The sequence below is a fragment of the Oreochromis aureus genome, linkage group 12 (genome assembly GCF_013358895.1).
Source record: "Oreochromis aureus strain Israel breed Guangdong linkage group 12, ZZ_aureus, whole genome shotgun sequence".
Lineage (NCBI taxonomy): Eukaryota > Metazoa > Chordata > Actinopteri > Cichliformes > Cichlidae > Oreochromis > Oreochromis aureus.
The window spans coordinates 25060035-25072068 of NC_052953.1; the positions used below are offsets into that span (position 1 = coordinate 25060035).

General features: G+C 42.5%; 1 protein-coding gene and 1 long non-coding RNA gene across 2 annotated transcripts in view; one reads left to right on the top strand and one right to left on the bottom strand.

Annotated features, from left to right (window-relative positions):
* The first annotated feature begins 8 nt into the window (after window positions 1-8).
* LOC120442956 lies at window positions 9-5097 on the top strand. The gene is made up of 3 exons (XR_005615007.1): window positions 9-141; window positions 382-422; window positions 5033-5097. It is a non-coding gene; the product is annotated as an uncharacterized LOC120442956 (long non-coding RNA).
* The window catches only part of adgra2 (adhesion G protein-coupled receptor A2), a 38894-nt gene continuing 28401 nt past the window's right edge, over window positions 1542-12034 (bottom strand). Inside the window, exons 3-19 of the mRNA XM_031726983.2 lie at window positions 10875-10946; window positions 9873-9944; window positions 9702-9773; window positions 8464-8627; window positions 7847-8060; window positions 7513-7677; window positions 7211-7409; window positions 6957-7106; window positions 6706-6867; window positions 6249-6449; window positions 5898-6087; window positions 5027-5235; window positions 4824-4948; window positions 4617-4740; window positions 4389-4537; window positions 3727-3816; window positions 1542-3590 (exon numbers count right to left, since the gene is read on the bottom strand). Coding sequence (XP_031582843.1) covers window positions 2177-3590; window positions 3727-3816; window positions 4389-4537; window positions 4617-4740; window positions 4824-4948; window positions 5027-5235; window positions 5898-6087; window positions 6249-6449; window positions 6706-6867; window positions 6957-7106; window positions 7211-7409; window positions 7513-7677; window positions 7847-8060; window positions 8464-8627; window positions 9702-9773; window positions 9873-9944; window positions 10875-10946 — 3772 coding nt within the window. The 3' untranslated portion in view covers window positions 1542-2176. The remainder of the gene's footprint in view (window positions 3591-3726; window positions 3817-4388; window positions 4538-4616; window positions 4741-4823; window positions 4949-5026; window positions 5236-5897; window positions 6088-6248; window positions 6450-6705; window positions 6868-6956; window positions 7107-7210; window positions 7410-7512; window positions 7678-7846; window positions 8061-8463; window positions 8628-9701; window positions 9774-9872; window positions 9945-10874; window positions 10947-12034) is intronic.

The following is a 12034-nucleotide window of genomic DNA, read 5'->3' on the forward strand; positions in this document are numbered from 1 at the left end:
GAGGGCTTTAAAAACTCAGACCGTTAACCTGCGCTGAAAAGCACTGACCAGGAATCAGTTTAGCCTCGGAAAAGCCATGCAAGACTGAGAGAGGTCAGCAGTTACCACCGAACTGAGTCCAGTACTGGTAATTGCGTGCATGTAAGGGACAAAAAATGGCTATTTTTACGAATGTAAAAACATTTTTACAATTTTTTTTATTTGTTGAGTCTAAAACGAATATTTTTAATAATATAAAAAATTAAATTACTACTATTATTAAAAAAAATAATTACAAAAAATATTGTGTTTTTAGAATCAGAATCAGAATCAGAATTTACGTCATTAACTTAAAAACTACCAGTAATGTAATGTACTTTTGTCTTACTTTGTTTTCTACAGTGTTCTTTGCCTGCGGGAGCACAGGGACCAGTGTGTTACAGGTAAGACTTATGAAATTACGTCACATCAACATAAGTCCAAGGGCATCTAAAATCCTATCACACAGTAACTATAAATTCATTTGTCCACCAGGCCCTTTTCAACAAAGTTTAACCCATTGAAAATTATTTTCAGGCAATGTCCCTTTAATGAATTGAACATCATATTAAGAACACAATATTTCATATGACCACAATAATACTGGGTTTTTGTAGGCTTGTGTAATTGCAAAATAGAGTACACTCCACTGGATATTTCAATAAATGAAGACGATTGGGTTATTTACAAAATGCAACATTCAGTTATAAATAATTAAAGACGTGAATTATTAATATCAAGCAACAAGCAGCTGTGGCTCCATTCTTCAGCAACATAAATGGTTTTTTTGGCACAAGGAAAAAATACATCAGAAATTAAACAGAATATTTTAGTGCCCTGATTATTTTTCCTTTTAAATAAAGACTTTGTCTTGCATGCAACTTGCAACTTGGAAATTGTTAACAAAAGCATAGTTACTGATAGAGAGGCAACATTAAGATTATATGTATACCTATCGCCCATGATATTAAATGAACCAGACAAGTCTATCTTTCTATTGATGTTGCTGTCTGGGGCAAATCAACAAGTTCATTCCACACCTATACAATACAATATGACAAAGAAAGAGCATATTATGACACAGCAACAAGTGTAACAACACAGGGTGTGTTGCCCAGATAACAATGGAGAAACGTGGCAATCCGGTGGGTAGCAGAAATACTATTTCCTGTTAATGTAATTTCCTGAATTGCAAGTGCATTAAAAAGCTCATAAAACAGAAGTATGGCTTTGGATTTGTGAGTGAACTTAAGGCAATACCCTACATATATTTTATAAATTACAAACAGCTCCACCACCACAATCAAAATGGAAGTTTTGATTGTGGCTGAAAACATTTAACATTGTAAAACCTGCTAAATACAGCTTTAAGGAAATCTCAATCCAGGTTCCTCTGCTATCCAGGAGGGGGCAGTCATTCAGGTATTAGATCAGACAAGGTCTGAGTGCGTATATTGTGAAGTTATCACACGAGAAAAGCTCCAGCAGTGCTGATAGGAGTACATAGAAATGAAAAGGAAACATTTTTTTCATATTTAAAAGTCTCGCATAGCCTTTTTATTTCACTCTGAGATTCTGTACAGCCACACTCACACAAATCCTCTTCTGTTGTGTGAGCGCGCACACACACACACAAACACACACACACACACACACTGAAGCATAAACTTGCAGACAACATAGAAGTGCATACATGAGCAACACAACCAGTTATTTGAAGTTATTTGAAGCGGGTGAGAGTCTTTCAACTGATTAAATGCATATAGCTTGACTTTGGAAATGGCCCATCTCGTAAACCATTTCATGCTATAGTTGATATGCATAGAAAAATCACAATTAAAACATTAAAGCTTTCATTAGACATCTAAAATCAACATCATATGCCAATTTCAGAAATGACATGTACATTTTTATAAGATAAATGTGTATCTTCTTTTTGAAAATGACAATAAAAACACCTGCCTTAGTATTTTTTTTTTAAATCATTTCACAGCAAACTCTCTCAACGCTACTGAGGCAAAAGTACCAGTTTAGGGTCCTGGATGCCTTCATGATATTATATCTTAAATTAGATAATTATTAAGAGACCGTTGAAACATAACCCAGTCGTTCAAGAGTTCATTAAGGACATGCATAGTTGTTCACATGTAAGCATATTTTACACCGTGGTTTCACTTTTCCACAAACCACTCTTCATTCCAACAGAGCTCTGTGATTGGTCTGTGCCACTCATGTCCTGCTCTAGTTCCAGCACAGAGTTTTTCAGGTTGCCATTTTGGCCAGCGGCCCCTGGCACAGTGGCGGTGTCGCCGTTCAGAGGGTAGGAGCAGCGCTTTGTTTCCGCAGAAGCTGCGACTTTTAAATTGTCTCTGCTGGCGCATCGCCTCTGAGCGTTTTGCATGGCTACTCGGCTGGCCATCGATGGCAGCAGGGGGAAGGGTTTGCGACTCCCGCTGCTGCCTCCATCGCTTCCCTCCGAGGGGCTCGTAGCTACTGATTCTCCCACCCGCTTCCCGTTTGTCAGCACGCTGGCCTGGTTCTCTGAGAGACTGTGGTGAATGCTGCCATTCTCACTTGTGGCTTGTTTGTAAACAGCATGCGATGAACTGAGGTGGTCTAAACCTATAGGCCCTAAAGCTCCAAGACTGCCCCCACCTCCAGCAGCCCTTAGAGCTTTGAGACGATAGTGACCTCTGCCCTCGCCCCGATGATAATATTGACTACTGCCTTGTTTAGTTCTGCTGCTCGCTTTCCTTCTCTGGGGCTGTCCTGGGCCTGCAGAGTTAATGGTGGGCAGAACATTGTTTGTAGGCTTGGTGATGTTGTCAGTACTGGTGCTAGTGTTGTTGCCCGTAGGAGCACGTGAAGTGCCGTTTGAATTGTCTTGCGTCACCTGCAGCAGGTTGGTGAGCTTGCAAGGCCCTGGGCCCACGCTGCTGATCCCACTTGGTGTGGATGACGACCTGGCTGACGAGGAATTATGAGAGTCACCAGGTGGATGGCAGTTGATAAAAAGCTGGGATCCCTGTTCGGAGGTCTGGACCCCACTCCCAGTAGTACAGGTATGTGTGTAGGTAGACATGGGATGAGGGCGTTGATAGCCTGGGCAACAAGCCAGCCAAGAGGCCTGGACATCTTGTCGCCGGAAGCAGTGGTGCACCACCAGAAAAACCCCCAAAACTGTTGCGACTATCCCATAGAGACAGCTAAACAACAAGCTAGTGTGACCTGTAAGCCACACTGCCATGGCTGCACAACACCACAGAACCACAAACAGGAAGTGCGTGGCCACCAGCACAGAGAACTGTGTCTTGAGCGAATACTGATCCTCTGGAGACATAACAGGGTGTACAGGTCCAGCCACTGAGTCTGTAGAGAGCAGGCTGGTACTTCCTGCGAGTGCAGGATGGCTCTCGGTCACAGGAGAAGACAGAGTGGTTCCTGTGCATTCTTTGGCCCCACGGCGCCTCAAGCGAAAAACAGTGCACAGGAAATAGATCCAGGTCACCAACACCACCAGGCCAGCAGGGACAAAGAAAGACCCCAGGCTGGAGCGCCGGACCAGCCAGCAGCTGCAAGAGGCAGAAAAGATTGCAGGAGAGTCAGCACAAAACAAGGACATCTTTGTGTGTCATTCGCTTCAGCAGCAATCCAAACAACACAAAGTCAAGGGCCAAATGGCTCAAGGATAAAAAGAGAGGCACTTACTAAGGGCTGTTGTCTCCATAGTCGTTAACATTGACAGCTGCTGTGATCCCACAAATGATGAGAGGAACACCATCAGCTATCAAATAGAACCTTGAATAACAGAGAGACACATATCAAACTCATGAGATAAAAAGCGATATTTGTGCATGTTTGACCTTTGGCTGCCATGATCTTTTTTCTTTTCCTTTTGGTGTTTTAATGTATGCCTGGCTGTCTATCATGTGCAGGGCTTTATGATCTTTGGCTGTCTTAGTAGGCACAGTGTTACATGGGTCAGCACAGAGAATCTATGTTCTCATCTAATATGGCTGAATAGGCAACAAATGGTGGCTGGAGGTCAGAGGCACAGTGTAGTATGAGCACAACCTCTAGATCACAGGAAAGGAAAGCAGTAAGAGAAAAAAATCAGGAATACTGGATATGACAGATATGCTCAGATTCATGACAACTCCCACTCATTCTCTTATGGTGGTCTCATGCCCCCTTCCGCCCTCCCCCTCCCCATAGCCATTGGGCACAATAACCACCTTTGATCATGCACACTTTGGGTGGTCACACATGAGAATTACAGCATCTGCTCAAAACACAAACCTTATTGACAACAAACAATAATCTCGCAGTAAAGGAAGTGGGTGAAGGTGAGTTCAATCTTGTTCACTGACCTGAGCATAGGTCGTTGCGTAGGCGGAACAGGAGATTCTCCATCTGGTTGCTGGGGCATTCTCCACACAGCCTCTTTGTAAATCACCCTGGCACTGACTCCAATCCACAGCAGGGTTGACAGCGAGGAGTAATGCAAGGCAATGCCAACCTGTCACGTAATGTAGTCAGATCAGACATCAAGTTTAAATGCCTCTAAAAAAATGCAATACTTGAAATTCAAAACTTACTGCTTGGCAAACAACTGGATAGCTTGTTAAGCTTATGCCGCCTGCGTAGATCGCTGTTGTCATTGCAATGTGGAAGCAGGTATTCAGCAGCGTGTGCCAACTTTTTCTTGATATGCATATTGAACTATGGGAGGAGAGTAAGCTAATTAGATAAAACAGCAATAAATAAATAAATAGCACCAAGAAGTTGCAAATACATTGCAGTACCTGTGGTGTAGTATGTGTGTAATGATGATAGTAAAGAGGCAAAGGAGCAGAACTGCAGTGCAGGCATAGACCACTGGATGGAGCACCCTCACAGTCAGTGGGGAGCTAGGGAAGTCAGGTACCTCCTAGAAACCACAGAAGTCAAGTTAAACTCTCATTTAGCCATGTTGATCTTGGATGAATCATTACATTTTTGAAACTACCTGCAGAACGGCATAGTTGCTAAGCAGAGAGCAGCGCATGGTGGAGGTGTTGCTGTCGCTGCGGACCAACTGGCAGCCCTCCTGACTCCAGCCTCCCTGCTTCTCCGGTCCCTTAAGGCTCCAATGGGCTGCCACGGCATCAGTACCAGGAGACAAGTGGCGGAGTGACACCCAGATGGGGTCTGAGTTGTTCTGCATGCTGCAACCATCTGTCACAGACGGATGAAATTAATAAATAAATAAATAAAAACCTACTGTTTACTGAATAGAATACCCAATGCATTCTACTTTCCATCTGCTTATTTTTGTAAAAATATTACATAAACTGGGGTATAAGTGCAATAAAATGGATCGAAGGCTTTGTTTATATTTCATGATTGGCCTCTACAATTTGCAAAATGACTCTCGGCAAAGAGAGAGAAAAACTTGCCAAGGCAAAAACAAGCAATGAACAAAGAACAGCCCCAAGGTTTTTCTGGTGTAGTGACTCAAACAAAGTAGCCTTTCATTGTACTGAGTTTCACACAGTTTCAGATCTGTAAAAATTATACCCGGGTTACGTTTGGTGAAGAAAGCAACTGTCCCATTTGACTGCAAGAGATTTTTAATATTTAATTAATTAAAATAAACACAAAGGGGTTCGTTCTTTGTTCATCCCAAAGCATAATTATGATGTTTGTCGCTTTCACAGAACAGAAGAGTTACACTAATGCATTTTGTTATGATGCCTAAGGATACAGAACATCCAAATGAACTAGAATATAAAAAGGGTCCCATGATTTTAACTTTGAAACATTAACTTTAAATATACAATAAATAAATAACTGAATGAATAAAAGGAGTCTCTTTAATATACTAAGGGTTTCCTTACCTAGGCCTACAAAGACAACAGGGCTGTTGACAGTGCGTCTGCGGGAGTGTTCAGCAGTGGTGCTCGAGTTCCCAGTCAAAGGAAAAAAGCTGCCTGTTCGAAAGGCTACAAACTGCAGTTTACAGTCTGCTGCAGCATCCGAAGCAAACAGATTAGCCGGAAGAGTCACCGAGGCCAAGGCTACAGAATTCTGGAGAATTAAAAAAGGTGTAAGTCACACAAGAAGCCAAGCTGCAAATGCTGATTGTATCAAAATCCTTCATTAAACCGAAACTGTCCGTGACTATATGATGCGGTTATTAATGAAATAGACAGAACAGGCGGATGCAAGAAGGCATACATAAGCCTCACCTTTAGGAAAAAATTGTTGAGAGAGGTGTTATGGGCACCAGTGCTACAGTGGACACGAAGCTGCGGTTCATGGACAGACTCTGCCGTTTCCATTCCCAGGTTGCCCCCTGACACCTCACGCTGCTGATGCGCAGTACAAGTTATCCCAGTGAAGTGGGCAGGTTGAATTAGATGGGCTTCCATCACAATGTTCTTAGACATCTGTAAACATGAAGTCACCCAGGCAAGGTAAACATCCTGACACTGTCATTTAAACATTATTATGGGTTTTGTTGTATTACACAGGCAATTTCACACAGAAATATGATTAAAGACATGCACCATGTCTTCTAAATTACACACACATGCATTTCCTACTGCATGAATGAACTATAGATAGATTTCACAGGTTTCACAGCAAGCATGCTTTGTTGAAAATCTCATGATAAATATATAAAAAACAGTTAACAGTTCCCACCATGGAAAATTCTTTAGCATTACTGTGTAGCTGAGACCAGGCCAATGTCTCAAGGGAGTTGACTATAGAACTACAGGCTCTCTTCTCTCTCTGGGCCAGAGCGAGAATCTGGTCATCCACCTGCATCAGGTTACTGCCCATCTCGACCATCACCGCCAACAACTGGAACACAGAGAAATTTAAACGGAGATTTAATAAGGAGAATATATTACCACATTTCTAAACAAGGTCTTTACTTAAAGGGCCCTCACCTCTTTTATCTGTGTCACATATTCCATAAACTTCTCCATAATTTGCGCCATATACAGTACATCGACCGAGTCAGTAAAACCAGCAGCCTCCAGGGTGTATGTGCGAACTTGATGTGCCACTGTGACAACGTTGGATGCATTGATGGGCCTCTGAAATGCAAGAGCGGAAATATGGTGAGGACATAAGGAGTCACGTCATGCTGCTAGTGCTTATTGAACCAACATACTATGATGCTGACAGCGCTGCAACTGACCAGGATGAAGGTATGCAAGACACGTGTGATGCCATTGGTGTAGTGACAGTTTGAGTAGTCGCCATCCTCCCATTTTCCAGTACGGTCACAATAGCGAGAGGCTTTTTTCTGCTCCATGCCCCCCTCAACAGACAGAGAAGGGTAACGCAGCTGCAGGCAGTACTGGTGGGAGGTAATTCCTGCCAGAGTTCTTGGCCACCTGTGGATAAATACCAGAGAATAATGGTAACACTGAATCTTTTTTTTAAATATCATATGTTCCATATTATAATATATAGGATATATTTGAAGCTTTAACTGACCTGAACTCCCCACGGTTGTTGACAACTTTATCTTCTGGACAGAAGGAGGCACTGTTCTCCAGTACCACTATCTCAACGGTGAGAGACTTGTTGCCCCGCCCAGTAGAAACCACACACTCCCACTCTCCACTGGCCTCCACATGCACATCGTATAGAATAAGCTCACTGGATAAAGATGATAGTGACAGCTCATTATAACACATCGTTAACACATAGTATTGTAACTAATAAAGCCTCTCCCTTTTTTTTTTAACTCAGGACTGTCTTTGCACTAAAACGAAAACAACTCATCTGGTCTACTACTACTCTGTCTGCATTGCTCTATTTACCACACCTGGTGATAAAGGTGCAGTCATGCACGACACTGCTCTCCAGCTGGACACCCATTTCTGGATCGGAGGTCACCGGCTGACCATTGTGACGCCAGTGTAAAGTGGTCATCTTGTCCACCAAGGCAGCAGCGCAGTGGAAGGGCAGCCGATCGCCTTTGAAGACCACCTGACGCTGAGACGGCAGCAGTGACATGGTGTGCAGCTCCAGAGGACCATCTGAGCAACACGGTGGGAAAAGATGCAGATGTGAGGGTTACACATCGCTCGGAACTGCTTGTGCTGCTCTGTCATTACCAAGCCTCAGCTACATTTTTCCACAGAAGCTATTATGAGTCTGCCGTTCTAGAGCAGACTGGATGCAGACTGCAGCAATTGGTAAATGCAACCCACAGGATTAGCTGTCAACACAACTCACTGAGCCTTTTGGAAATATGTCCCTGCAGAGCAGCGGGGATTGATTTTGTTCAACCCTTTTTTTGGTCGGTTAATCCTTAAAATAGCTGAGATGAGCTTGAACTTCATAATGAGTGAACTGTTGCTGTCATTCACAGTGCAACATTCCCTGAAATAAAGTGGTGAACCGCCTCATTCATATGCCTCACTGCTGCAAGGCTCTTACCACAGCTCAGATGGCTTTCCCTTAGTCCACGCAGGGGCTTTCCCCTCAGGCTCATGGGGTAGGCACACAGGGTTTCTTCCCCCAGCCGTGCTGGACTGCTGCGAAAGAAGTTCGGGACCCATTGCAGCTCGCAGTCACATGTTAGGTAGTCTGAGTTGAAGTTCCTGAAGAGAGAAACAATGGTGCCTTAGGAGAGTTTTCATGTTCACTCTGTTTGACTACGCTCTAGTTTTTACCTACAGGAAATGCCACAAAATGTCACACCTGTACATGCTGGGTGGCTTGATGCAAAATGAAATGAACTGACTCATCAAACATGGGCAGGACTGTACATGAAAAGCAAACAATCAAAGTCCACTTGAAGCTGACTCAAACTATTGCTCTAATATTTAAATGCTCAATTTTACAGCACAAAAACATGTTTACAGCCTGGTACAGAAACAATTATGGTGTCTAGCTATAGCTACTGCTAAAAATGATCTCCACAGTTAAAATATTGTAAAGGCTTAAAGACATGCATTGATAAGGATGTGCCTGCTTGGAGTGACAGGCAAGTGCAGACACAGGCAGATAAAGCTAGGCGTCACTTCACCTGTTTGTGTTTTTTAAAGCATTTATCTGACAAGTAATGTGTTGTATTGTAAATAGTACTAACAGACCATCAAAGAACTTTGTGCTCCAATTTTAATGAGTTAAATTCTAACATTATTCTAACATTATTTCATTTGAATGTTAGCACTAATTAGCACATATCCATATCTGTGTTTTGCAAGTCCACTCTCTTCTCCTAATATGGTCACTTTTGACTCCACAAACGCAAGATGACAAAATAACAAACACACGGGTTAAAAACAGCCACTTCACAAATATCTCATGGCCATGTCCATCTTTTATATACAGTCTGTGGTTCCGTTTTGAAATGTTTGTAGATAAACTTTAATGTTTCTTTACGGTAGCATAAATGAAATGCTTTCAGTTTTAAAAAAAGCATTCACAGTATAGACGAAAATATCCAAATTAAAATAAATACATGTCAAATAAACCCTCTTTGATTATTTGAGCTTTGACACAGGCTTCACTGTGAAACATGGTTGGCATACACACGGGAAAATAAATATTAACTGAAAATAAATGTTATCTTTGTCTAGAATGTCCAAAAATATTTTGTTAAACTATGGATTGGTATGCCGTGAGGGTAACCTCGAGGGAACGAAAGGCCGACAGAGTTTAATACTCACACTAGCTTGAGGGACGGCAACTCTTCAAACACCCCTGGATCCATGGTTGATATGATGTTGCCAGAGAGGTTCCTAACAGAACACAAATTAGATATGAACAGTGTAACTTCATAGCCTTGCTGTAACTCATAGAGGACTTTTTTTAATCGAATCAATTCATCTGCCTCTTACAGTTTAGTAAGATTGGTCAGCCCCTGGAACATGTCAGCAGTCAGGCAGCCAATGCGGTTGTTGGAAAGGTCACTAAAAGTGTAAAAGACAAAGGAATGTGGTTAGTTATTTTCAAATTAAGAGGCCTTTTCTCAATCACTCAGCACCAGATTGTGGTGTCTTGACTCTTTCAGTGGCCGCATTGCTCTACTGATGTGAAATATCATTTGTCTAAGAAACATATACAATAACTTGTATAGGATCTCCTTTCATGTCTTTAAAAATGAAGTAGCTGTATTCAACATTATATATTTTAATATTTGGGAAGTTAAAGAAGCGTTCCAACAGTTCTGGCTACTTCTCCTTATCAGGAGACAAAGGGACCCAAGTACGAGTTTATCATCATTGGGGTAAAAGCAGGGCCCCAGTTCTGCTGTCCACCTCTGAGTGTGATGTATATCTGCAGTCAGAGAGGGATCTGCTCTGTTGTACCTCTGACACTACCCAGCAGAGAGCTGTCCAGAGCATGTGTTTATCTCCCCCTGTTTGTTTTGAGAAGCCCCAGACCTTGCAGGGAAAACACAAGAAGGGGGAGGAGGGAAAGGGAGTCATGCGGCGCTGCGCCGAGGAGCCTCTTTGGACCCACGCTGCAACCAGACCTCGGTGTCCAAAAACACAATGAGTGAGCAGCAAGCGGCCTCAAACAGCCGCCTTGTCACATTCAATTGCGTGTGAGGAGCCCTGAGGTTTAAGCGGGGCTCACAGATGACATCCCAGTGTCCCCTCTGCAGAAACATTTAGCAAAGGAAGCTTTTATGGTGACAATAACACCATGAGCCTGATATGACATATGACATCTGTGAGCTTCCAAAACAATATATATGTGGGTTTTCTCCTGACTACTGCCAATCTGGGCAACAAAATAACCTCCGTCCATCTTATACTAAACCTTAGGATTAAAATCTCTGTGTTTATTGAGTTGTGAACCCGAGCGAAATGTGGGTCATGCTAATATCTACTTACAGTTTCCGAAGCTCAGAGAGGCCTTGGAAGGCTCCAGGCTTGATGGTGCTGATTAAGTTGTGCTTGAGGTCCCTGGGGGAAAGAGAAAATGTTAGGTGCATGCAAGGATTATACTGACACATCAACAAGAGCACTGCAAACTTTCATTTTTGTATTCTCACTGAGAGCTGAGATGTTTAGATTGGTACCGCAATCATATCTTTGTAATCAATATGTAGCTGGAGCTAATTTACTGAGCTAAGCATGAACACTTGGATCAAGGGAAGCAGCTAACTGGATATGTCACTGTAATAAAATGAGTCCTCAAGGGGTGCAAAGTTGTGAGGCTCTAGCTTGATTAATTAACCCTTTTAGAGAAGAAAGTTTAAAAATGACAGCAGCATTTTAAGGGATTTTGTGTAGTAGTAGTACAGCCACAAGCATGCTATCACCATTTACCATTGAAAGAAGACGCTGTTAGGTTTAAATGAATGGGAGCGGGGACACACATCCTAAACCTGGCTCGTCCAGCGAGACACAGCAGGATATTTGTGCAAACAAACAGGAAATATTATCCGAACTGCCTCCTGGGCTTGAGACTAGCGAGATATTCAACCACATAAAACACTTGTGGAATCTGAAACTATTAACACTAAGTTCTGTTATTTATTTATTTATTCTTTTTTTTTCCAAAACTGTCCTTCCCGCAATAAGCTTTACCCAATTCAAACCATAAATAATAATTTGTCTAAGTGTCTTTGAAGATCTAATTTCATACTATCCGCTGCACTTCTCCACCCTGTTCCCCTGCTACACCCACACTCCAGTCTTAAAGACTTCAACTCCCATCTTCATCAGCTGCTGTACATTAGATTTTGAACCTTTTTTTTGGCCAGGTGGGAATAGCAAGGTTAAATGAGGTCAGGAGACGGATGGTTATGAACAGCACATGTTATCCACGTTCCTATAGCATGAAATACTTCTGCTCCCATCAGAGCAGTCGCAGAGTTAGATTTCCTTACAGGAGCATCAGTGCAGCAGCTGCGTTTTTCTCAATTTCTCTTTTTAACAAAGACTTCGATGTTATGTTAGACCTCAGAGGACCTTTTGGTCCTTTTTGTTTTCCACAAAACATTATCTTCCACGGCGGTTGTCAACCACGCTGCTTCACATCACCTCAG